Source organism: Triturus cristatus, chromosome 8 (assembly GCF_964204655.1).
Source record: "Triturus cristatus chromosome 8, aTriCri1.1, whole genome shotgun sequence".
Lineage (NCBI taxonomy): Eukaryota > Metazoa > Chordata > Amphibia > Caudata > Salamandridae > Triturus > Triturus cristatus.
Genome location: NC_140591.1, coordinates 333,680,424 through 333,706,903, shown reverse-complemented (window position 1 = coordinate 333,706,903; position 26,480 = coordinate 333,680,424). Strand labels below are relative to the sequence as shown.

At 47.0% G+C, this 26,480-nt stretch overlaps 1 protein-coding gene across 1 annotated transcript in view; it reads right to left on the bottom strand.

The window, feature by feature from the left end:
• The window catches only part of PAN3 (poly(A) specific ribonuclease subunit PAN3), a 1,123,747-nt gene that overhangs the window by 726,730 nt on the left and 370,537 nt on the right, over positions 1-26,480 (bottom strand). Inside the window, exon 9 of the mRNA XM_085621639.1 lies at positions 10,112-10,216. Within this exon, the coding sequence (XP_085477765.1) occupies positions 10,112-10,216 (105 nt within the window). The remainder of the gene's footprint in view (positions 1-10,111; positions 10,217-26,480) is intronic.

Here is a 26,480-nt window from a genome sequence, read left to right as displayed (position 1 = left end):
AGTAAATGAAACATACAGTTGCTTTGTTTTACAAAAATCCTTTTTCCTTTCAATATGGTACAATAGCGCACTTCTGACATCAAGTGTGTGAAGAGCCCTTTCTGCTATGGATTTAGGTTGAGGAAAAAGGATAATGTTACTTTACCCAGTAAGCATCTGTTCTTGGCATGTAGAGCTGTAGATTCGCAAGCTTTGCATGCTCCTACCATCTAGAGTTGGGTCCGGAAGTTTGCAATTTGATTTTCTTCGAAGAAGTCTTTCCAGTCACAGGGTTTAGGACTCCTCCTTTAGGTGATAGTGCGGATGGGCATCGACTCCATTGTTAGATTGCTTTCCCAAAGAGGATGAGAATGGAGTTAGTAAAAGTAGACTAGAGATGTCCATGCGTATGTATGTAAAGTACGAAAAAAAACTGCAACAGGGAATAGGTGCCCGGAGAGGCGGGTGGGCGCACGTGAATCTACAACTCTACATGCCAAGAACAGATGCTTACTGGGCAAGTAACATTATCCGTTCGAGGCATGTGCGCTGTAGATCACATGCTTTGCATAGACTATACAGCAGTAACTCCCAAAGCAGTGGCTAACCTGTGGCTGTTGCAGCCGTTTGATAAACGTGTTTTAAGTACTGCCTGGCCTACATTAGCTTGTTGCCTCTCTAGCACATCTACACAATAGTGCTTGGTGAATGTGTGTGGTGTAGACCATGTTGCTGCCTTACAGATGTCAGCTAGGGGAATATTCCTTAAGAAGGTCCTAGCAGCCCCTATTTTGTGGGTGTAATGCGCTCTAAGGGATATTGCCAAGGTTCTTTTCGCTTTCACATAACATGTTTGGATGCATTTCATGATCCATCTTGCAATACCGGATATTGAAATGGGATTGCCTTTGTGCGGTGGCAAAAAAAAGCAACAAAGTTGTTTAGTTTTACAAAAATCTTTTGTTCTTTCCACATAATATAGTAGAGCTCTTCTACCATCTAGTGTATGTAGAGCTCGTTCCACTACAGAATAAGGTTGAGGAAAGAACACGGGTAACTCAACTGATTGATGTGAAAAGCGGAAACTACTTTAGGAAGACATTTGGGATTGGTTCAAAAATCCACTTTGTCTTTGTGAAGTTGAAAGAAAGGCTCTTGTATAGTTAGTGCCTGGAGTTAACCAAATCTCCTTTAGGAAGTGATTGCGATAAGAAAAGCAACTTTCCATGAGAGAAATTGTAGTTGACACTTGTGGTAATAATCTTTTTAGCCCTTCCATAAAAGCTTTAACCACTGATACCCTGAATAAAGAGAAGTGTTGTCTGTATTGTAAGTATGCAGCTACTGCTGCTAAATGCATTCAAATAGAGGTGTAGGCCAATCCAGATTGCTGTAAGTGTAAAAGTTAACAGATGATGTTTTGCACTGAAGCATCAAGGGGATTGATATTGTTACAGTATATAACAAATCTTTTCCACTTTGCTGCATAACATGCTCTAGTAGTAGGTTTCCTAGCTTCTTTTAAGAAATTCATACAGTCTGGTGGTAATTGTAAATAACCAAACTCTGACTTCAGGAGCCAAATTGCCAGGTTGTGTTCCTTGGGATTTTGAAGCCTGATTCCTCCATGGCTCTGAGTGAGGAGTCTGGAGTTGAGGTGAAGCTTTTGGTGTGGAACTATTGAGAGCTCTAGCAGGATGGAATGGAATCGATGCCCATGCGCATTATCACCAAAAGGAGGCGTAAACTACCTCGTGACTGGAAAGACTTCTTCTAAGAAAAACAAACTGCAAACATCCTGATCCAACAATAGATGGCAGGAGTATGCAAAGCATGTGATCTACATCTCACATGCCTCGAACACACAGGTAACACAACTGAGTGGCTAATTTGAAAAAAAAAGAAACCACTTTTGGAAGGAATTTTGGGTTTGTACGAAAAACTACTCAATCTTTATAAAGTTGAAAGAAGGGTTCTTCTAAAAGTAATTTATGTAGCTCACCAACTCTCCTTAATGAAGTGATAGCAATCAGGAAGGCAACTTTCCATGAAAGAAATTGTAATGGTTCAAAAGGTGGACCCATGAGTCTTGTGAGAACAATGCTAAGATTACAAACTGGTGCAGGAGGTAACCTGGGGGGTGTTACTCTTCTAAGGCCTTCCATAAAGGCTTTAACTACTGGAACTTTGAACAAGATAAGTGTGGTCTGTTTTGCAAATATGCGGCTACTGCTGCAAGGTGCAATTGAATGGATGTATTGGCTAAGCCAGCTCGCTGTAGATGCAGAAGGTAACAAATAATATTTTGTATAGATGCATCTAGCGGATCAATAATGTTGTTACAATATACAACAAATCTTTTCTATTTTGCAGCAAATTTAAGCAACAAACTCCAAGACTTCAGGAGCCAAATCGCTAGGTTGAGCTTCTTGGGGTTTGGGTGTTTGATTTCTCCATGGTTCTGAGTGAGATGGCTGGAATTAAGATGCAGCTTTTGATGTGTAACCACTGATAGTTCCAAGAGTGTGGTGAACAATGGTTGACGGGCCCATGTGGGAGCCACTAAAATCAATGTGAGAGATGTTTGCCTGAGCTTCTGATCTAGAATCGGAAGGAGAGGGAGAGGCGGAAAAGCGTAAGCAAATATCCCTGACCAATTGGCTAAAGGGTTTGGGAATCTGGCGAAGTTTGGACATTTCGAGGTGTCTACTGTGGCAAACAGATCTATTTGTGGGAATCCCAATTTTTGGAAATGTGGATAAAGAACCTGCAGGTGAAGTTCCCATCAGCGTATTTGTTGCTGCATCCTGCTGAGGAGGTTGGGAATTGGATTGTTTACTCCTGAGAGGTGTTCTGCCAGAAGATTAATTCCGTGATGAATTGCCCAATGTCAAATGGTCTGAGAGAGGAGTGTTAATTGCAAAGAGTGAGTGACCCCCCTGTTTTTGTACATAGTACAAGGCTGTCATATTGTCCGTTCGGACTAGGATAACTTTTCCTATGAGGTGAGGCTGAAAAGCTTTTAGTGCTAGATACACAGCTAGAAGCTCTAGATAGTTGATGTGCAGACATGTGTGCTTGTTGTCCCCTGAATTAAGATTCTGTAGAAGAGCACCCCAATCTGTGAGAGATGAGTCTGCTGTTAGTACGATCTGTGGAACAGGATCGATGAAGAGCCACCCTTTTGATAAGTTTTGTGTTTTCCACCACTGCAAAGAGCGAGAGGTGCAGCTGTCTAACACTAGATGTTAATTGACCCTGCGACTGATTACACTGACATGCTAAACATTCCGGAGGGGATGCATGTGTAATCTTGCATGAGGCACTATTGCAATGCATGATGCCATCATTCCTAGCAGTTGTATGAAAGTCCTGACTATTAAGTATTCGTTGGTCTGAAACTGTAGTAAGAGTTTGAATATTTCAAATTCTGACTGCATTGGGAGAGGCCTGCATTTGTGAAGGTTGAAGCTGAGATTTTGTGTATTGACTGTAAAGCCTAATTGATGGAGAAGGTCTAATGTAGTCTGAGTGTGTTGCAAACACTTTTTGTGTGTGCTGGCTTTGACAAGCTAATCGTCTAGACATGAATCTGTTGTCTTCCAAGATGAGCTTCAACTACTGCTAGACATTAGGTGAACACTCTGAGTGTAGTGGAAGCGGTCTCTGTATATACTATACCAAAATGAGGTATAGTGTGCACATAGTTCAGTGGAACCCCTAAGGTAGGCAGAGGTAAAAGTAACTAGCACCTTACTCTCTCTTTGTGGTAGTGTGGGCGAGCAGTAACGCTTTATCAGAGGGTAGTGTTAAGCATGTGTTGAACACACTCAGGCAGCAAATTATGTCACACACTCTTAAGACTGAATTTAGACCAATTTGTTCGTATTAAAAAAAAAATATTTAGTTATATTCATTTTCTAGAACCAAGCAAGCCTGGCACAGGTAAGTGTAAATGGTACATTTCAAGGAAAGTTGAATAATACAACCAAGCTGAATGAAAATGACTTAGTTACAGGTTTGTAAATGCTTTGAATACAGTTGAAATTACTGTTAGATTACTTTTGATTACTTTGCAGATTACTTTATGCATTTTTCATTAAATCCCACACTGGCATCAGTGTAGGTTTAATGTGCTGAGAAATTTTATGCCAAACTTCCCAGTTTTCAATAAAGCCATTATGGTGCTGTAGAGTTTGTGATGACAAACTCCCAGTACCATATACTCTTAATGGCATTACTACCCTTATGTCTAAGAATTGGATAAGAAACTGTAGGGGTACAGGGCTCATGCACCTGTATCCTCACCACTGGTATGGTGCACTCAGCTAGAGGGGTGTCTGACCTATGCCAGGACAGTGGGTTGTAGGCATGGCACACAGGGATGTGTGCCATGTCGGAGAGAGTGTGAGTGAGAGAGTGAGTGAGAGAGTGAGTGAGAGAGTGAGTGAGTGTGAGTGTGAGTGAGCGAGTGAGCGACCGAGCGAGCGAGCGAGTGAGTGAGTGAGGGAGAGGGAGAGGGAGAGGGAGAGGGAGAGGGAGAGGGAGAGGGAGAGGGAGAGGGAGAGGGAGAGGGAGAGGGAGAGGGAGAGGGAGAGGGAGAGGGAGAGGGAGAGGGAGAGGGAGAAGGAGAAGGGAGAGGGGAGAGGGGAGAGGGAGGAGGGAGGAGGGAGAGGGAGAGTGAGAGTGAGAGTGAGTGTGTGAGAGAGAGACAGTGAGTGAGTGAGTGTGAGTGTGCACAAGGCCTCTAAGGGTGGCACAATAAGTGCTGCAGCCCTTAGAGGCCTTCCCTGGCCACAGTGCCCTTGGTACCATTTACAAGGTACCGACCTGTGGCCAAAGAGTGCCAATTGTGTTTTGTTTTTAATGCAGTTTAGGGAAAGAACATAGGCGCTGGGTATCTGTTTGGCAAGAACCCAGGGCACACTCCGTCAAAGTACATCAGCAGTTTGGCAAAAAAAGGGCCAACCATGCAAAAAGAGGGCACTTTCTAACAAGTTGTAACTTTGAGTGGGAGTACTTTGAACTAATAGTGATTTCCTGCTATCACAAATCTGAGATATTTGCGATGTGCTTGGTGAACTGGAATGTGGAAGTATGCGTCCTTTAAGTCTAGTGTGGACAAAGTCGCCTTGCCGTAGAAGTGGGAGCACTTGTTGAAGCATAACCACCTGCAAATGTTCTGACAGTATTACAGGTTTAGCATTCTTAGATCTTAAATTGGTCTTAGTGACCCATCCTTTTTGGGGATTAGGAAGTAGAGAGTAAACCCCTGACCCTTGGTATTGTAATGGAACTGTTTCTATAGCGCCCTTTGTTAAAAGATCTTGTACCACTTGTTTGAGGAGCTGTAGGTGTTGCGATGAGAGTTTGTCAGTGTGAGGTGGAATATTGGGAAGATTGCTGGTAAGCTCCAGGCAATAACCATGTTGGATAATGTCCAATACCCATTTGTCTGATGTTATTGATTGCCAAATGGGAAGGAATTGTTGAAGTCTTCCCCCGACAGGTATAAAATGATCGGTGGGAAATGTAGGAAAGTCACTGCTTATTGCGAGAAGGAGAGTTACGTTTTGGCATACATTTACCCCTACCCTTGAAATTGTTTCCTCTGTACCCTCCTCAATAGAAACCTTAAGATGGAGAGGGTTGTGTCTCGGATTTATATGAGGAGGCATTGGGGTCTGAGGAGTTACCTTTGGACCCTCTATAAAATGAACGCAGAAAGGAGCCTTTGTTAGATGGAGTCTGAAGAGCTCCTATAGACTTCCCTACTTCTGTGTCTTTCTTCATTTTTTCTAGTGACTTCGGTGCGGGCGTTCTAAAGGGTGGGCGGGGCTGCGTCGACCAACGGTCGTGCGCAGCACCTGGAAGGTAGAGCACGGAACGGGTTAACATAGGCAAATTTAACTTGTTCTATGTGTAGAACCTAGTGTCTCCAACAAAAAGTCTTCTTCTAAAGATTCTTTGTATAATGTAACACCATGGTAAGATGCTGCCCCGGAAATCCACTCTTGATTTGCTACACTGTCATCAGGAGACGATTGTTTCGCAGGATATAAATCAGGATCATTATCCATGAGTGGATCGATATTATGGTCATCCCATGGGTCTGTTGGTAGTGGACTATTGTCATCACCATCATCATCCCCTATATCAGGCTGTGTATGTGGTGAACCCTGAGGTGTTATATGTAAAGAATCTGAGCCTGGCAATGGCAGTAGTGGTGAAGATGGTGGAGAGGATTGAGGAAAAGGATAGATAGGGCTTGTAGGCATGTCCTTTTTTAGAGGAATTTTGTAGCCAGTGTCCTCTAAGCCAACTTTCCTTTTGGAAGGTGTAACTCCTTTAGCCAATATATGTCCAGTATCTGGATAATTATACATTTTCTTTTGCCTAGGGTCCAGTTTATCCTTCATAATGTCCAGGATAGGTTCTGTAGGCTTTTGAAGAGTACCTTTTGATTCCGTTGCCGAAAGTTTCAGTGCCAAACCAGACTTGTCTCTTGGAGTCAAAGGTTTCGGTTCCAAAGATGGCTTTTCTCGACTCGGTCCCGAGCCAGCAGGCTTGACTAACTGTTCTGGTGCCGGGCCCAACGGTAGGGCGTCGGAAACATCGACTCCGAGCCGACCATGGCCTGAAGACAGTGGGGATCCCGAAGCCTTTTGCTTAATCTAAGAGAGCTTAAGGGGCAAAGGGGCTTTGTTACTCCCGGCACCCTGTCCCAGTGGAACGTCTTCGGACTCCAACTATATTTCCAGCTCGGATCCGATTCTGGGACAAAGAAGGCTTCCCTCTTACGCCACCGACACTTCCAACTCTTCGTGTTCGGTATCTTCCCTTAAGATAACCGGAGTGTGTTCAATGTTTTGTCGCTGCATGTCTCTTCATCAAGCACTATGCATTCTCATGACATCAAGTTGTAGGTCAGGAAAACTACAACTTGTTTTTCACAAAGTCTTTGCTTAAGTTATGATTCAAATGACTTCAAGAAGAATACAACAAAAGAGGAAACAGGTTCTGCCTTGGATTACATGTGTTTGCCCATTTATGATATGGCTCTGTTTACTTGGCCTGTGCCCAAAATATGTGAATAAAACACTGTTCTTCCACTACACTAGTGGAGGTTAAAAGCAATGTGTGATTCTGCAACTGAGCAAACTGATGGTCACAATTAAGCAATATTTTATTTTTATAAGTGCCTATTATGGATTCAGATGCTATACATAGAGTGTAAATCAGTACCTTCCCTCTCAACCCCCAACCCCCACCCTTAAACCAGCAGAGATGTGGTGGTCATGTCTTCTAAGAAAAGGAAGCAAATCTCTTGAGAACATATGGACTACAAGAGCCTTTTGTCCAGCATCAACACAAAAAGATTTGGGAATGCCAAAAATGCAGCTGATTTATGGTTGAATTACTTCAATGTAATACATGGCAGTCCATCTAATGTTGTGCCCAATGTTGTGTTTTGTGGGTTAGTAAAGAAATAAAGCAATTTGATTTTGGCATAATGTGAAGAGGATGCATTATTTCGATATGCATTTGTATTTGGTATTTGTATTAGACATGTGTAGGTATCTACATAAAACTACTGCCCTCACGAACCTGCAAAATGGTGTTCAAACTGTCAATCGATTGATAGAACCAGCAGCTCTCTAACATTCTGTAAAGAGGTGATAGATACCCAAACGACCCCTTTTCAGGTTAACTCCTAGACAGCTTCTGAACGCATGGATTCAAAGAGTGCACCTGGCATCAATTAGGCCTTTGTTTTGGATGTCCTCCAATCAAAGATCGAGTGCTTGAAAGTGGGCTGTGGTGTCATAACTACACTATAATTTGCATAAGAATCAAGACTCTGAAAGAGGCCAAAGGCATTTTGCCTACAGTACTTCTCATTCATGTTGGACACTATGGATGGTTGCTATGGTGTCTTAAAAGGTTTTGTCAGTAAAGTCCTTCCTAAGCATCATGGAGTGAAGAGCCTAGCATCAATCCAGTCTCAATTTACCAGTATTAACAGTATTTTTTCAAGTATTAATTGAAGAAACAACACCTAGCAAATGAGCTGTCAGAATTCCAGGAAATATACAGATGGCATATTAAATGCAATTCTTACCAGACATAGCGGGATGGTACTGCATATGAAACTTACATTTGATATTGCTTAGTCTTATCCATCACCTCACAGCCAGAATCTTTCCTATATGAGACAAGTTCACAGAGCACAAGATGGAATGAATCAGGTATCAGATGTATGCTGTGTCTTGTGTGGTGCCAAGTCACTTTGGTATTTTCTGTGAAAGCTCCAACATAAACATGAAGCCCAGAAATACACTTACAGATAAGATGGTAGAAAAATATGGCCTTAGGCACAGAGCAAAACAAGACTGATAGGAGTTCCAAAAAATTTACTGAACTGCATCTAGGTATGAGCCATGTATGTGCAAGCAGATAGTTCAGTTCAAAACAAAATAAAATTAGATGAAGGGTTGATAGCTATGCTAAAGATAAACACAAATAATTTGTTTGATCCTGTCAACATGTTATAGAGCTGTAGCGGATAACAGAAAACTAACAGAAAAGTGACCGTTCCGATCAACTGTCTTTCTAGAAAAAGCAAGAGACATCACAAACTGAAATCCACTCCATTCTGCTTTCTCCCTCAACATCCTACTCCTCCCATATCCCCCACTTAACTATTCTCAACCACACTCAAAAATAAGCTCACACCCCCATTGCTTCCACTTTACCTCCTCCACCTGACGCCCGACCCGTACTCAATGATGCAAAGTAATTCATTCAGATTGTTTTAGTCAGACAGTCATCCTTATATTCACATTCTTCTTCCTCATCTTGAACTCTAAACACAACCTAAGTTTATTTGTAAACTCTTCTGCATCCTCTCAAATGTAAAATCCATATGCAGGAACCATCTGCACATCTATCAAATGATATCAGACTCCAGTACTGACCTGCTATTCATCACTGAAACCTGGTGAAGTGACAATCCAGCGAGCATCATAAATGTAGCCATAACACAGAGGTAGAAAATACTCATCACAAAAGGTTCCTACTAATTGTCCTACTAGTCACAGTACACAATACTCTCTACCTACCAAATCCATCCGAGATCATTCTGCCTCGAAATGGGTCACTACTCATTTAATGCTCTCCAGCTCTTACTTTCACATCCTCATTCCTTTCTATTTACACACCCCTTTACCCATACATTCTCCGCACCATCCTCTATTTGCAGTCTTCCTGGACTGAAATATTCGGAATTTTGCACATGGGGAAAACTTCAAAACCGTTTTTGACAACTCGAACTGTGCCAGATTAAAAGCCTCTTCCAACCTAGATTCATTCCATCCAGTTCAACTGGATGCTACATGTTCAGCTGTGCACATATTTGATAAAATACCTTCATATCATATTCTCATAGACTGAATCAAACATCCTCTCCCTCAACATTAAAATAGCTCAGCAGCCTTCGCAACCAGCACAATCACCAACCACTCCTTGGAATTAGCAGTTCGATCAAAACTCACAACCAACACCCTGTCAACCATGCACTCCGAAAATTGGGCCAATGAACCAGAGTGCTATGTGGCATCACCAGGGGTATAAACTGCTATGACAATGGGAGCTTAGCTACTGAAACAAAAAAACTGCCAGAGTCTTCTCAACTCGAGCTTGGAACAGCTAAAATTCAATTTAATAATCTCTGAAAAAGATAAGGCATTACTTTTTCAGTGCAGTAAAATAACCTGGTTCATTTTGGAGGCGAGTGACCTGCTTTTACTGAAAGTCAGAGTAAATAAAGAGCAATCATTTACATTTTATATGGGGATCAATGAGACATGGCTGTGAAGATGCCAAATACTTCAAAATATACTTCTCTGATGGTGGCATAGAAAAAGTGCGCAAGAGAACCACTACACATCCTTCCTGCACTAGTATCTGGGCTAGTCTATTTATTTTTAGTGCCAGCTCCCACCACAAACTGCTTGATATAAAATACCAATAAAGCATTATTACTTGATTTCAGTATAGGAGATTTAAGTTTACACGGAAGAGCTGTCAAATGCGGAAATGTTGAACATATGATTTTAAGATGATTGCTTACCTGTCTGAGTTCATCTGCCATGAAGAAAGATGGTGCATTTGCTTTTGGCTGCATATATGCAACATGAGGTGTAGTGGGAGGGTAAATGTGATAGTTTGGAAACACCTGAAAAAACAAAATCAACAAAGGCAAATTTGTTTCTCTTTGGATTTTTGTTGTTAAAAAAATCCCTGTTAAGGAATGCTACAATTAATTGTACCATAAAACCTTTTTTCTTCATACATGTTTGTTAATGATTGAATTGCTAACCGTTGCTTTCTTATTAACACAGGTGATGCATTCCCTCCTTCTGTATTTTTTTTATTACGCATATAACAAAACTGTTACTTGTTTTAAAATTAAAGTTAAAAAAGGGAAAAAACTTTGACACAGATGAGCTCCTCGACTGCATACTTATTCTGTGCCTCCATTTTTTAGGTACGACTCTGAAAAAAGCAGTTGCAAACCAACGTCAAGAGCACATTGTCCTCCAAAACATCTCCTCACATTAATTTTGGCGTCTGCTCTTGAAATCTTCCAGACTGCAACCAACTAGGCGGTGCATCTTGCAATGAGGATCACTGAAAAGGGTATCCCATACCTGATGCATCTTGACTTATCATCGCACTCAACACTATCACTTAATAACCTATAGTTTAACTTGACCTTCACTAGTACTATTATCAAAAGGTTTACCTCATACATCTCTAAGAGTAAAGAATTGGAGCAGATGATTTAAAAAAAAAAAAAAAACTCTTCAAGGAAATCTGTTTTGTATTTGCATTTATTGTACTGTAAAAAGTACTAGTCATCAGTCATCCTGGTTCCAGTTCATCTTTCACCAAAAAAAGAAGCCCTTACCTACCACAAGAAAAATGCTACTTACCAGTATGCATATGTTCTTGGCATGTAGAGCTGCAGATCCACACACTTAGCACAGATAAAGGTAGCCGGGGAGGCGGGTGGGCGTGTGTGAATCTGCAGCTCTACATGCCAAGAACAGATGCATACTGGTAAGTAGCATTTTACGTTTGAGGCATATGAGCTGCAGATCACACACTTAGCATAGATTGTATAGCAGTACCCATCCTTAGCGGTGATTACCAGTACCTGTTGCAGTAGTTTGAAATAGTGTTTTGAGTACAGCCTGGCCCACACTAGCTTGTTGTTTTGTTTGTACATCCACATTATGGTGTTTTGTGAATGTGTGCGGTGTAGACCATGTAGCTGCTTTGCAGATGTCATCTAAGGGAATGTTCCCTAAAAATGCCATTGATGCCCCTCTCTTTCGTGTTGTGTGGGCTTTAGGAGGAACAGATAAACTACGGTTTGCGTTGTGATAGCAAATTTGCATGCATTTAACAATCCATCTAGCTATCCCAGACTTCGAAATGGGGTTGCCTTTGTGTGGTGGTGAAAATGACACAAAAAGTTGTTTGGTCTTACGAAAAGGTTGTGTCCTTCCAATGTAATAGAGAAATGCTCTTTTGACAACTAGGGTATGAAGAGCTCTTTCCGCGACTGTCTGTGGCTGCGAGAAGAACACTGGCAACTCTACAGACTGATTGAGGTGGAAAGGAGAAATTACTATAGGGAGGAATTTTGGATTCATTCTGAGAACAACCTTATTGTGACAGATTTGTAGGAAAGATTCCTGAATAGTTAGCACTTGCAATTCACTAACTCTTCTAAGAGAAGTGATAGCTACTAGGAAAGCAGCTTTCCATGTTAGAAATTTGAGCTCACATTTATGCAGAGGTTCAAAGGGAGGACCCATTAGTCTTGTGAGAACGATGTTTAAATTCCACACAGGCGAGGGTGGTACCCTAGGGGGAATTATCCTTTTAAGGCGGTCCATAAAGGCTTTGATGACAGGCACTCTGAAAAGTGATAGGTGTTGTCTATTTTGTAAATAGGCTGCCATGGCAGCGAGGTGTAGCCTAAAAGATGGGTGGGCTATATTGCACCTTTGGAGATGTGGTAGGTAACCTATGATGTGTTGGATAGACACGTCTAGGGGATTGATGTTGTTGGTATGGCAGTATATTACAAATCTCTTCCATTTGGCCGCATAGCAGGCTCTTGTGGTGGGGCGTCTAGCTTCCTTAATGACGTTTATGCATTCAGGAGGTAGATTTAGGTAACCAAATTCTAAGACTTAAGGAGCCAGATCGCAAGGTTGAGCTGAGCTGGGTCCGGGTGTCTGATCTCTCCACGGTTCTGGGTTAGGAGGCGTGGGGAGAGGTGTAGTCTTTCGTGCGGAACTACAGACAGTTCCAGTAATGTGGTGTACAACGGTTGTCTGGCCCAAGTTGGAGCAACTAGGATGAGAGTCAGTGCATGTTGCTGTAGTTTGCGCACCACCAATGGAATGAGTGGGAGAGGTGGAAAGGAGTACGCAAATCTGCCTGACCAATTCACCCATATCGCATTGCCTTTGGACAATGGGTGTGGATACCTGTCAGCGAAGCTTCGGCATTTGGCGTTTCCGTGCGTGGCAAAGAGGTCTATCTCTGCTGGCTCCCACATTTGAAAGAATGGCTGAAGAACTTGTGGATGAAGTTCCCACTAGTGCATCTGTTGCGTTTGACAGATCGGCTATGGTGTTTTAGACTCCTGGGACATGTTGAGCTGGGAGAAAGATTTTCTGGGGTATAGCCCATCTCCATATGCTCTGTGCCAGTTGAGAGAGCTGCAGAGAGTGTGTCCCTCCTTGTTTCTGTATGTAGTACATGGCTGTTATGTTGTCTGTGCGGACTAAGACAGCTTTGCCTGATATTTGTTTTTGGAAAGCCTTTTAGGCTAGGAAAATGGCTAGTAGCTCCAGGTGGTTGATGTGGAGTAATTTTGTTGAGGAGTCAACCTGCCTTGCATGGTGTGATGTAATTGGTGCGCTCCCCAGCCGCAGAGCGATGCGTCCACTGTCCTGACTATCTGTGGAACTGGCTCTAGGAACAGTCGCCCTTTGGAAAGGTTCTTCGTGTTCCACCATTGCAGAGATCGATGAGTGCGACCGTCTACCAACACCAGATCTGTTAGCTGACCTTGAACCTGGTTCCATTGGCGTGCTAAGCACTCCTGGAGAGGACGCATGTGGAGTCTTGCAGGAGGTACTATGAGTATGCCAGAGGCCATCATTCCTATTAACTGCATGAACACTCGTGCTGGGAGAGAGTGTTGAGGCTGAAATTTGCTTGAGAGCTTGCATGCTTGCTATCCTGGTGGGGTTGGGATAGGCTAATGCTTTTGAGGTGTCTATTGTGGCACACAGAGGTATTGTTGTATGTGGGACGGTTGTAGATGAGACTGTAGTTTACTGTGAACCCCATGTTGTGGAGTAGTTGAATAGTAGTGTGATGTACACACTGATTGTATGAGCTGGCTTTTATGAGCCAGTCGTCCAGATACGGGAAGACATGAATGTGTTGTCTTCTTAAGTGGGCTGCCACTACCGCTAGGCACTTGGTGAATACCCGTGGTGCTGTTGTGACTCTGAAAGGGAGTACTTTGAATTGATAGTGTTGGCCGTCCACTACAAACCTTAGATATTTCCTGTGAGCTGTGTTAATGGAAATATGGAAATAGGCGTCCTTGAGATCTAGAGTAGCAAGGAAGTCGCCTTGTGAAAGAAGAGGAAGGACCTGTTGGAGTGTAACCATGTGAAAGTGGTGCCATTGTATGTACAGGTTTAGAGGTCTGAGGTCTAGAATAGGCCTGAGAGATCCGTCCTTCTTTGGTATGAGAAAATACAGGGAGTAAACTCCTGTTTTTTGTTGTTGCAGGGGAAATGGTTCTATTGCACCCTTTTGTAGGAGGGAGATCACCTCCTGCTTTAGCAGAACTAAGTGTTGTGAGGACATTGGGCGTTGTTTGGGTGGTATGTGTGGGGGGTTAGAAGTATGTTCCAGACAGTAACCTGATTGAACTATTTTTTCGCACCCACCTGTCTGTAGTGATGTTGGTCCAGACAGGCAGGAACTGTTGTAGTCTTCCCCAGACTGAAGTGGAATAGTCTGGGGGAAGTGGAGGGAAGTCATTGGGTAGGGGTGGAGGCAGAGCGGGTGTTGTTGGTCTTGCCTCTGCCTTTGTTATTGTTGCCTCTGTAGCCTCCTCTCTGGTAACCTCTGGTAAATGTAGACTGGGCGGGAGCCTTGTAAGAGGTGGAGGGTTGTCTGAGTAGTAGCCTCTGGGGGTGCCCTTGTAAGGTGAGCGACGAAAGGAACGTCTGGGAGCTTGCAACTGCAAGGCTCCCATTGATTTAGCTGTGTCCGTATCCTTTTTCCTTTTTTCAAGGGTTGAATCTACATTTGGGCCAAATAGGTGCTCCGGATCAAATGGCTGGTTGAGGATGGAGCTTTGAACTTCAGGTTTAAAACCCGAGATGCGTAGCCAGGCATGTCTACGAAAAAGGACACTTGTGTTTACTGCTCTGGAGGCGGTGTCTGCCACGTAGAGAGCGCAACAGATGGAGGTGTTGGTGATAAGCTTACCCTCCTGTATGATTTCATTGGCCCTGTTTTTGTATTTATCTGGGAGGTGCTGCATTATGGACTCTAGTTCATCATAATGTGCCCTATCATACCTGGCTAAGAGCGCCTGAGTGTTGGCGATGCGCCATATGTTAGCCGCTTGAGAGGCTGTTCTTTTGCCAGCAGCGTCCAAGAGTTTAGACTCCTTGTCGGGTGGTGGAGCGTCACCTGATGTCTGAGAATTGGCCCTTTTCCTAGCATTGGAAACTACCAGGGAGTCTAAGGGTACTGGGCCTTTAATGTAACCTGGGTCATCAGGGGCAACTTTATATTTTTTCTCGATCCTGGGGTTAATAACTCGAGCCCTAACAGGATCTTTAAAGACTTCGGGTGCATGCTTAACAACACCTTTAAGCATAGGTAATATTGAGGTGGATCGTTGAGTGGTGTCAAATGTATCCATTAGGAAATCCTGCACTATGGGGTCTCTATGCAAGGCAACCCTGTGGTATTGGGCAGCTCTGTGGACGAGCCGATTAAAGCCCATGGTGTCCTCTGGAGGGGAAGGCCTGGAGGGGTAGATGTCATCCTGTGGAACATTAGGGACATCTGGCGTGTTATAATCATCACAGGGGTCTGGGGAAGAATGTGGACTAGGATCCCCTAAGTGGCACATCACCCGGACCGTCCCCCCCATGTCATCCAAGGTGTCATCATCGTCTACTGGTGTAGGAGATGGTGTAGGGGAACGGTGTGGTGGAGGAGGTGGAGAAGGGAGTCTTAGAGGAGATGTAGCAATGTCCCTCTTTTTAGGTGGTGGAGCCGGTGCAGGCACCTCTAGTAGTGTTTTCCTAGAACAAAGAGTCAATTGAGCAGTTTTAGGATCCCTTATGAGAGTCTTTTGAGCAGGGTCTGGTGTGAACAGCTCTTTTGCTAGAGGTTGGTCCTTCGGTGCGGAGCGTTTCGGTTCCGTAGGCTCCAGATACATTGTTACCGAAGGTAAGCAACTCGTACATCTGATAGAGACTACTAGCCGCAGATTCCTTCACGTAGAATAGATACCCTAGCCATACCCAAGGGGAAGGAGGTTCTGCAAGAGGAACCCACCCACCGGGGCACAACAGAGAGCCGCACGGGGGACGAGTCCGAAAACAGGACGAGGAGCTTCGTCCCCAGGCGAAGGGAAAAGAAGAGAAAATAGACTGTCCTCAACTCAGCAGAGGAAACAAGACAAGACGCAAAGAGGCCAAACACCCCACGCGAGGCAACAAAACCTCCGGCCAAGGCAAGGAAAGGAGCACCGATGGAGAAGAGCAACCTAGAAACTCCAAGGAGAAGAGGAAGAGCAAAGGCAATCCCAGACAGGACGGCGCCGGCAGTAAGAAGCAGGCGGAAGCCGAAAAGGGGAACTCAAGGTTCCCAGGAAGAATCGCCCAACGCCCTGCAGGGACAAACTGCGCCCACAAGAGGGTACAGAAGTCAGGGACCATCCCCCCCCCCCCCCACCACCACCACCCGGCAGAGGGGTAGAACCGAGTGCAAGGCCCACTGGAAGCAACAGAGAGGGCAGGATGACAGTCTCACTAAAGCCCCAAGAAGGCACAATGGTGCAGAAAGAACAAGAGGGCGGCACTGGCAAGCTCCGCCAGAAGCCAGGGACACCACAGAACGAAGCACTCAAGCAAAAAGGCGAAGAAGAAGGTTGCCTCCACAACATACCATAACGCCACGAAGAGCAGAAGCCCGCAGGCGACCACAACTCCCCAGCACATACCATGGCTATATAACAGCCAACCCTGCCCTACATGGGGCATGTCATATCCCAAGACATGGGAACCTCTTAGAAAGAAACTTCCGCAGCAGAGGACAACAAAAAAAGAACTGCCGCAAAAAAAACCACAGGAGGCCTATCAAGCAGCCAGAGGGGAAACGCAGAAGGCCCAATCTCAGGCCCAGCATGGTGTAAAAAACCCAAAGGAAAAACCCAGTCAAAAAGGGCTGGCCAACAGAACCACAACCTCAGCAAGACAACCGGGGCGACCCGCCCCAACAGAAGAACAGCTCCAAGAACCAAATCAACACGCAGGTCACTGAGGAGGAGAAGAAGGGGGGAAGGGGGGAAGGGGGGGCAGGGGGGAGGGGGGGGGAACGAAGTCCCGCCAAGAACCTCTGGATGGCTGAGTCTACAAGGGCATGGAACAAAAGAGCACCATTGAAGGGAAGGTCCACCAGCCGTTCTCGAAAATTCTCCGGGAACACACTGTCCCGAAGCCAGGCATGGCGATGTAGGGCAACCGAATAAGCCATGGCACGACCCAGCAGCTCCGAAATGTCCAGAGCGGAGCGAAGGATAAACGCTGCCAGCTCCCGACCATCCAAGACATGACGTCTCAAATCCACACAGGCACCCTCCTGAGAAGCGGCAGACATAAGGGACTCCGCCGAGTCCCACAAGCAAGAAGTGGCCCTAGCCAAAACACACAGTGTGTTAAGGGCCCGCAGAGCCGCACTGGTTGAGGCAAACATATTGCGCCCCCAGGAGTCCAGCCAGCGGGCCTCCCGTGATGGGGGAGACAATAGCAGCAGCAAAGCAGGAAAGGCAGACTTCAAAAGGGGGCCTCTGGTCGAAGGGTGAAGAGAAAGGCACACAGAATCACACGGTGCCGTATGGTGGCGGTGCAGAAGGTGCTGGGGCACCGTGTCCCCCGTGGCGGGATGGCCCCAAGTCCCCAAGAGAGAAGAGATGAGTGAACCCTCGGAGGGAAGCAACAGTTCCCTACCACCATAGCCCTGATGGAGAACCTCCAGAAGATGATCTGCGGGGAAATGTGTAGCTGGATCCCCCATGCGCAAAATTCCCACAGCTGTGGAAACAGCGTGGGCAAAAGCTGCACCCGCATCCGCAGGGCCCCGCGGAGGGGAAAGCAGCTCCTCGTTAGGTGATGGCTGCAAGCTAAGGCAGCCATTCCCCAAGCCAACCGGAGGAAGGAAGGGCCAAGGCCGGAAGGAAGGAAGAGGGACCGAGGAGTGGGGGACTTGCGGCTCCTCCGGCGAAGACCGCAGTAGTGGAGACGGCGAGGAACCACCTTTAGACGACGTCGGGGGAAAAGCCACGACACGGCGGCCCGTCTCCGGCGAGGAAGACACCAGCAACCGCCGAACCAATGGAGAAGAGGAGGCGTCCGAAGACGAGTCAACGACCAGACGTCAGCCCGGCGCCGAAGAGTCCGTAACCTGAGGCAGGACACCGGAGGAGATGCCGGGGCGACCTCCGACACAGCACACGGCGCAGGAGACCGGAGTGGCGAAGGGGCGGCGCCGACCTGACCTCCGACAAGGCAGCCACCTGCGCGGAGGGACGAGAAGGGCCCGGGGAGGGATGGGGAGAACCCCGCCAACCGCGACTCGTGACAGGGAGAGACGGGCCCTCCGCCGACCCCTGTGGCGCCGCCAGGGCCAGCAGCCGCCGGTGCCGTAGCGGCATCACCTCGGCCACGGACAAGGCTGTCGCCTGTCCCGGGGACCGAGAGGGGCTCGGGTGTGCGACCCGAGCCCCGGCAACCTCCCGCGACACCACAGGGACTCCCGCGGAAGTTTGAGGCTAAGCAGAGGCGCAGTGGTTCGAAGGAGGGACCCTCGAAGGGCCGCACCCCAACAGCACCACATCCTCAGAGCCTGGATCCGAACCAGTCGACGCCGGAGCCGCCGGCGATGCCGTGGAGGGCCCCACACACTGCAAGGGATCCGCTGACGTCCCAGGAGGGCAAGGAGGAGGAGGAGAAGCCAGCAAAGCCGCCACATATGTCTCCATCTGGGCTCTGGTCGCCCCCACGCCAGCCCACGCCCCCGACAGGCCGGAACCCGACCCTCGGGGACAAGCTGCGACACTTACCAAGAGGTGAGCGGAGCACTTGCGACTTGGGAGAAGATCGAAGTCGGCGAGGGAAGCCGCGGGTCCGAGAACCCTTCTCAGGGGCCGGCCGAGATGACTACGCTGACCTGGACACACGAGCCGAAAGAAGTTACATCCGGTGCTCACGCCGGGACTTTGACTTCATCTGCTGGCACGTCTCAGTGGAGTCGTGGTGCTCCCCAAAACACAACATACAGATGGGGTGAGGATCCGTCGCTGACATGAGGTGGCCACACGACGAACAAGTTTTAAAGCCCGAAGGCATTCACACACTGTTCCCACACACGCAGCAATAGCATAAGGGAAAGGCCTGAACAGGCACAGAGCACAAACCGGATCCACGTTGCATGCGGAAAAGGAAAAAACTGACGTAGGCGCGCCGGGGTGAGACTTATGTGACCTCGCTGATGTCACGTACGCAGACGACGCCTGGGCAGAGTCGTGTGATGCCGTCCCCCGGGCACCAAGGGATGCTGGGCAAAAACATATTCCGGATCCAGTCTCATGCCTGGGTATAATTCTACGTGAAGGAATCTGTGGCTAGTAGTCTTTATCAGATATACATTTTACTCTACTGTACAGGACTTCGTTATTCCGCAAATCAACAAGCAAGGATAATCCGCTGTTTTTAGGAGTTTACCCTGACATTCATGAGACTGTACGCAAGAGAGCAGCCAGACTGAACACTATCCAAGAAAACTTAAAGCATAACTCCATTCTGGTAGAAGTTGGCTGATTCCTACTTTCAGCATAAATTATTTTCAGAACAGGCAGCGTGGTCTACAAGATCGGGAATATACTCTTCTACAACAAGCATGCCCACAGAGGCCATGACAGCTGTCAAAGTCGCAGGAATAGGCAATTACTTCCTGATAAAGAAGGGTGGGGTAAGGGGTTTGTTTGGAAATTCGCCAAATTAAATCTCAACAGTGGGTAGGCATTCACTGCTAAGAAGATTACCTTAAACTGCAACACATTTATGAGCAGAATGGACGGGTTTTGACTCACAAGGCACCATCAGAGAGTTCCTAAATAAATATGCTCTCTTGTTCCGCATCAAACTTAAAATCATAGCAGAGAGGGGAGAGAGGGGAGAGGAGAGAAGAGGGGAGAGAGGGGAGAGGAGAGAAGAGGGGAGAGAGAGGAGAGGAGAGAAGAGGGGAGAGAGAGGAGAGGAGAGAAGAGGGGAGAGAGAGGAGAGGAGAGAAGAGGGGAGAGAGAAGAGAGGGGAGAGAGAAGAGAGGGGAGAGGGGAGAGAGAAGAGAGGGGAGAGAGAAGAGAGGGGAGAGAGAGGAGAGGGGAGAGAGAAGAGAGGGGAGAGAGAAGAGAGGGGAGAGAGAAGAGAGGGGAGAGAGAAGAGAGGGGAGAGAGAAGAGAGGGGAGAGAGAAGAGAGGGGAGAGAGAAGAGAGGGGAGAGAGAAGAGAGGGGAGAGAAGAGAGGGGAGAGGAGAGGAGAGGAGAGGAGAGGAGAGGAGAGGAGAGGAGAGGAGAGGAGAGGAGGAGAGGAGAGGAGAGGAGAGGGGAGGGGAGGGGAGGAGAGGAGAGGAGAGGGGAGAGAGAGGAGAGGGGAGAGAGAGGAGAGGAAAGAGAAAGAGAAAGAGAAAGAGAAAGAGAAAGAGAGAGAGAAAGAGAGAGAGAAAGAGAGAGAGAAAGACTGTGCTGTGACCAAGGGATGAACACCTAACCATCTAGAAGTTGCTGCTACTCCTAGGGAAGTGCAGACGGGGTCTTATTCTCCTAGTCGGTCCTATTCCAGGAATAAGTTCAAAGAAGCCAGCGCCCTGCCCTTGACCTTGATGTTGCAGCAGTCTTCTGCGAACCTAGAGAGGAGTCTGCTGGCTCCTTAGAAATGGAATTAGAGGACAAAGATGCTTCATCTTCAATACTTCATGAGACTGGGTCCCCAACCTGTTTGACTCCACAGATGGCTGATGAACTCCTTTAGGCACTTCTCTTTCGCCGACTCTCTACTAGTCTTGGGTGGGGGTGTGGGGAATGATATCTTCCTAGGATTGCTCTCACGACCACTCAAGACATGGTCTTCCCAGTTAGGGAGAAGTGTTCGGATGATTGTCCATTTTCTTCCAGTTGGGGGCTTCGGGCAGCCTCTCCGTGAGGGGACGGTACACTCACCAACACCCGGGGAGGGTGGGGCATTACGGGCTTGGGTCACTTTGGTTGCCTCCACTTGGCAGAGATAAGGAATCTATGGGGAACTCCTCCTGAGGCTTTCGTTTACTGTGGACCCTTTAGTGCCCCACCCCAGCACTGATCCAACATTCATGAGAGCCTCAGCCACACAGTTGTATCGCCACAGGCAGCTCTACTCTCCTCATGTTGGTTTTCCTGACTGGTTTGGACAATTGGTGTTCAGCCTGCTTTCCTTTTTATTCATTTTGATTTCAGTACTGCTAGTTGATTCCCTAGTCAGTTTTAAACTGGAGCTGGCACCTCCAGCACCTTTCTTACCCATCTCACCCGGAGGCACCCCGCACCCGATAGGACACTGGCCCCAGACCCACAATTGGGATTTGATGGAAGCTTTACATGCCTGATGATCCTAACCCAGACGGTCAAAATAACCTTCTGGACCATCAGGGGGAATGCAAACACCATCCCCGCCAATATAAAATCCATTCATTCCTGAAGCACAAAAGGGTGCACATTGCGCTACTACAAAAATCTCATATTACACAATTCAAAGAGTATAGACTCCAGACGCAGTGGTTGGGTCGGGTCTACACCAAAAAAGCATTCAGCCTACGCTAGAGGGACACTCATCTGGATTGAGGTGCAAAGCAAACTACAGCTCCTGGCACATGAGATTGACCAGGATGGCCGGTTTATATTTCTAGAGACAAAACTGTACGGCCTTCTTCTGTTACTGGGCAGTGTGTATGCCCCTAAATCTGACCAACCTACCTTCTCTTCTTTCATTACCTCTCATCTCACTTGGCGAAATAGGCACATCCCCCATGGGTCATAAAGGGTGATTTCAATTTTGTTATGGACATTTCCCCAGATCAATCACACCCCCTCTCCCTTATGCCACACTACACATAATGCCCGCAGTATGGTCTCCTGGCTCCACCAATGGTCCCTACAGGATTTCTGGAAGCATTATAATCCTGGAGTAAGACTATTCATTTTACTCTCCGGTTCAAAATTTACACGTCAGATTAGACCGTATTGTTTGATTGATGGTGCTCTGTCCTTCCATCTTGTTCCCTCACTATCTTGGCAGGGGCCTGTCTGACCATAATACCCTTCTGTTGGGCTTGACCTAGGATAGGACCCCTCCTCCAATTCCCACCTGGCAGCTGCAACCCGTAACACTGGAAGACCCAGTCTTCAAGAACAAGCTGGAGACCCACATCTCCAATCACTTTCAAATTAATGAAGATCTACTGCCTCCCCAGAGGTGGAGTGAGATCCCTTCATGGTGGTCATTAGGGGGGTCATGTATCCACTCGGTCTTAGGACAAGGTGGAAACCTCACCAAAGAGATAGACTGGGCCAAACAGAGCCAGACACAGAGCGATTCGCTGTAAAGTACCACATGCAGAGACCATGCTTTTCCCAGTTGCGCAAGGACATGGCCAGGTTGACGGAGCAATTGCAATGTGTAGGCTACTCAGCTTATGCCACCCGTATGTACACAGAGGGGGCAAATCCAACATTTTGCTGCCTTAGTTGGTAACAGAATGAGTCAAAGCAGCCCAACATCATGGCACTCCACCAGCCTGATGGCATTACGCTCTTCTCACAAAATCACACCTATGAGGCATTCACAGCATTCTACTTGGCCTTGTATTCTCAGCGGCTTGTGGTCTCACAGACCAATAGCCAGACATTTTTTGGTTGTATCTCTCTTCTGCCACTGACCCAAGCTGCAGGCTTCAAACATGTGCTGTCGAACTATCCTGGCCTCCGGACTTACTGGTCTGATGTCACACAGAAGATTTCGGAACCCACGAGCTTGCCGTGGTTGGACACGTGGGAGGCTGGGAGACTGGGCAATTACAATAGGTCAAAGAGACACAGGACAGCCATCTGTGTCACATACCTGGTGCTCACGAAACAGGCGATTACACTAAATGGAAAAGTGCATCACCCACCAGCAGTGTAGCCTGGAGACATCCTGTGGGCATGGGGCAATGACCCTATATAACAAGGAGGCCAGAGGTCTTCACCTTTGTCTGATAGCTCCTGTGTGGGACCAGTTATTGTCCCAGTTTATGGACCTTTAGGAGGATAGAGCTGGTCCTTCATGAGGTCCCCTCTCCAGATCTACCACCTCTCACATTGATTTGGATGTTTTGTTTAGGCCAAGCTTCTCAGCCAGATACGGCCACATGGCGCAAGATGAAAACAAGCACACCCTTTTTGCTGTACTCTGTGACCCCTAAGCACGTCCATCTTTTTTTTGGTCTCTCTCCCCATAGTACGGGCCCTTCCAACCGGGATAGGTTTCATCATCAATCGTTTGTTCATCACGTGTCACCCAGAGGGCCACAAAGTCCCTTCCTGTTCCTACCTTTACCAGTTTGCTAAGAGTTTCCCTTCAGTTTGACAAGCTTGCAAACACACACACTTGCTTAGCATATCCTACTCAGGGATCTGGTCTTTCTTCTCCTCTATTTATATTCTCTATGGTTATATTCTGCCACCATTGAATTGTGTAATCCACTCCCACTGGATTGTACACAAAAACCATCTAGTGAAGAAACTGGGAGCATGTGCACTCCTTTTCCAGGTAATGCAACAAGGATGGCTCAACCAAGATGCACTTTGACTGGTTATCCAACAGCTGGTCCCAGAGTACAACCAGAAGAGTTGCAAGGAACACACATGGAGCGAGTCATGGAGTAACACACCTATGAAGGACAACTGTGGCATTAAAAGTCTCTGGATGCCCCATTATATTATTGTTTTGTTGGTTATGAAGTGATCTCCTATCTGTAAGATCACTTCTGCAGTCTCTGAAAGAGAGGATGCTTCCATTTGGCAGGATTCCTAAAAAAATTACTTATCTGCGATAACCATCTTTCTGGTGGATAATCTAACTGAAAATGTCTCACCTGTATAATCCCAGGTGCCAGACTGGATTTAGAAACTTTAAGGCTCTCATGTCGCCAGTAGGGGGCATTGGTTTTGTATCACTGAGGGAAGTGGCTTTAGATGACGTAACTGAAGCCGTGTAGCACCTATGCCGACACAACAACGTAATATTTCATCCATTCTTTCCAAACGTCAATGCGTGCGGACATCGACTGATTAGTAGAGTACCAACATATTAGTGGAAACTTATTCACTTCCCCTATGACACATTCATCTAACAGAGAGGTGGGCGGGTCGGTGAAGAATTTGCAGGGAGATAGAGTATCCAACAGAAAGATAGTCACTGCAGGTAAGAAACTTTTTCTTTTGATGGATACGGATACCTGCACATTTCTTTCCTGTAGAATAGATTCCAGAGCAAAAGCATGCTGCCGGAGACAGGCTGATGGATGGTTAAATGAGGAAATCTTGTAAAACAGACCTGGCAAAGAGACTGTGCCAATGGACCTCGGAATCTAGGCAGTAATGCTTTGCGAAGGGATGTAGGGATGCCCACATCGCCGGTTTGCGGATTTCTTCTATAAGATGCAGAACCATCCCCCAGGCTGGGAGAGGTTATCCGGTTTGAATGGCAGCTTGATCGGAAGTCATGTGGAGAAGTACACGAGGTCTGCATACCACCCCCTCCATGGCCAATATGGGGCAATGAGAATGACTTGGTCCCTGTCTTGGCACATCTTCCTCAGAACCGGAGGAAATTGGGGGGGGGGGGTTAAAAGCATAGTGCTGCAGAAAATTCAATTTCAACTGGAAAGCAACTAATTCTCCCCCCCCCCCACCCCCCCTCCTCCTCCTGCTCCCCTCAATGGATACTGGACAGCCCAGAATAGCTGCCACGGAGCATTGTCCGAATAGGAGAACAGGTCAACCTGAGGAGTGCCACAACAAGTGAAGATGCCCTTGACTACCTCTGGCAAAAGTCGCCACTAATGTTTGGCAAGATGACGCCGGGTCAGGCTGTCGGATTTGACATTTAGAGAACCGACAAGGAGATAGGAGGTTATCCCCCTGGCAGAGTACTCACAACCCTAGTCACAACGCCTCCAGACAAAGTAGGTGAGGCCATAATCCCTCTTGCTTACTGACATTACACATCGCCGTCATGTTGTCTATCAAAATCTAGAATGATCAGCATTGGATGAAAGGGAGAAAGGCCTTTAGCACCAGCCAAATTGCTCGCAGTTTCAACATGTTGAGGTGAGCTCCCAAACCCATATTCAGCATTCATCACTGCAGTAGTCATGACCAGGAGAACAGAAAAACTCATCCCACAGTGGAGGTTTGCATCGCTCCCCACTAAGCCAATTCTGCCATAGCACTCGGGGATATCAGGATGAAGTCTGCTAGATCCCCCTTTAGTAGCTCTTGCCTGCAGAAGCACCAAAGTAGGGCCCTCAAGGGCGAAAGCACGGGTGTGACTAGAAAAATTCAGGAAGAATGAAAGTTCATGATTGGAACTCACGCGCCTTTCTTAAAGTTGCAATCATATTGACAATGCCTGTGATCCTCTGAGGTGTAGGAAAGGTGCAGAGAAGGGTGGTGTCCGGTACAGACCCTATGAATTGGAGTCACTGGGAGGGCCACAGGTGAGATTTGGGCTCGCTAAACACGGATGCTGTTGATTGAAGATGGCGCAACACCACTCCTGGCGAGCCGACTTTGATTAGCCAGTCCAAGAGACCTTGCAATGCATCCTGGTGCAAATGCCATTTGTGAACTGCTGAGCTTGTACACCCTGGCATTCGAAGATCCCACCAAGTGCTGTACAACCAGGTAGATCGCCTGGTACACCAATTATGTTCAGAGGTGTAGGGCCTCCTGGAACAGGAGCCACGAACCTATCACACTGTTTGTTGCACTACCACATGGCAGTGGTGTTGTCCATGAACACCTGGACCAACCTTCCTTGCAAGTATGGCAGGAAGACTTTCAACACCAAGCGATGGCTTGTAACTCCAACAGGTTAATGAGGAGCCAACACTCCACCGGAGAATAGAGGCCTCTGATCTTCACCTCTAACAGATAGCAGCCCCAGCCTAGAAGCGATGTACTGGTCACCACTGTCAGCTCTGGGTGAGGAAGGAAAGAGGAATGCCACTGACCAAATCATAGTCCAGTAGCCACCATTGCAGATCCTTTGCAGTTTGCCAAAATCTGGACATGCACGGAGAGGTCTCCTTGATGTTGTTGTCACTAAGACTGCAGAGCCTACATGTGTCATATGGCATTCTTGATCAGCAGAATGTAGGAGGCTTATTAGACCCTGCAGCCTTAGAGTCAAACTCACTGGGATCAAGGACCAAGGCTGGAACATCACAGTTATAGTCCGAATGCCCTGAAACTGCACTGTGTCCAGAATGGTTCCATTGAAAGGGAGCGTCTGCAAAGGAGAAAGTTGTGACTTCAGTACACTGAAAGTAAACCCCAATGATGTCAAGAGGATGGCCATAGTCTGGAGGTGGAGGACAACTGCCTCAAGTAACCCCACCTTAACCAGTCTGTCATCAAGTTAGGGGATACTCCCCAAAACTCTATCTGTTCCTCAATATCCCTATCCCTCTCAATGTCTTCTCCGCCACGCTGTGGGGTCTGCGCCTACATCTTGTCTGGACTGGCCAAAGGTGAGCTGACTCACTTTTGTTTTACCATATGCACAGGTGGCTTCGGGGTTCCCCATTTCTAACTATTTTTTAATAGCACAATGTCAATATGCATGCCATTGGTACCACAGAGACGCTTGCCTCACGTATGACTGTCTCGACCGGGACATGGCTGACACCACGCCCGAGAATGTGCTTATACCTACGGGCCTCCCCCTTGACCCCAAGTATATACAGTCCCTCTCAACTACATGTTGGGCCTGGCGCCAGTTGCTGCGCTTGTTGGG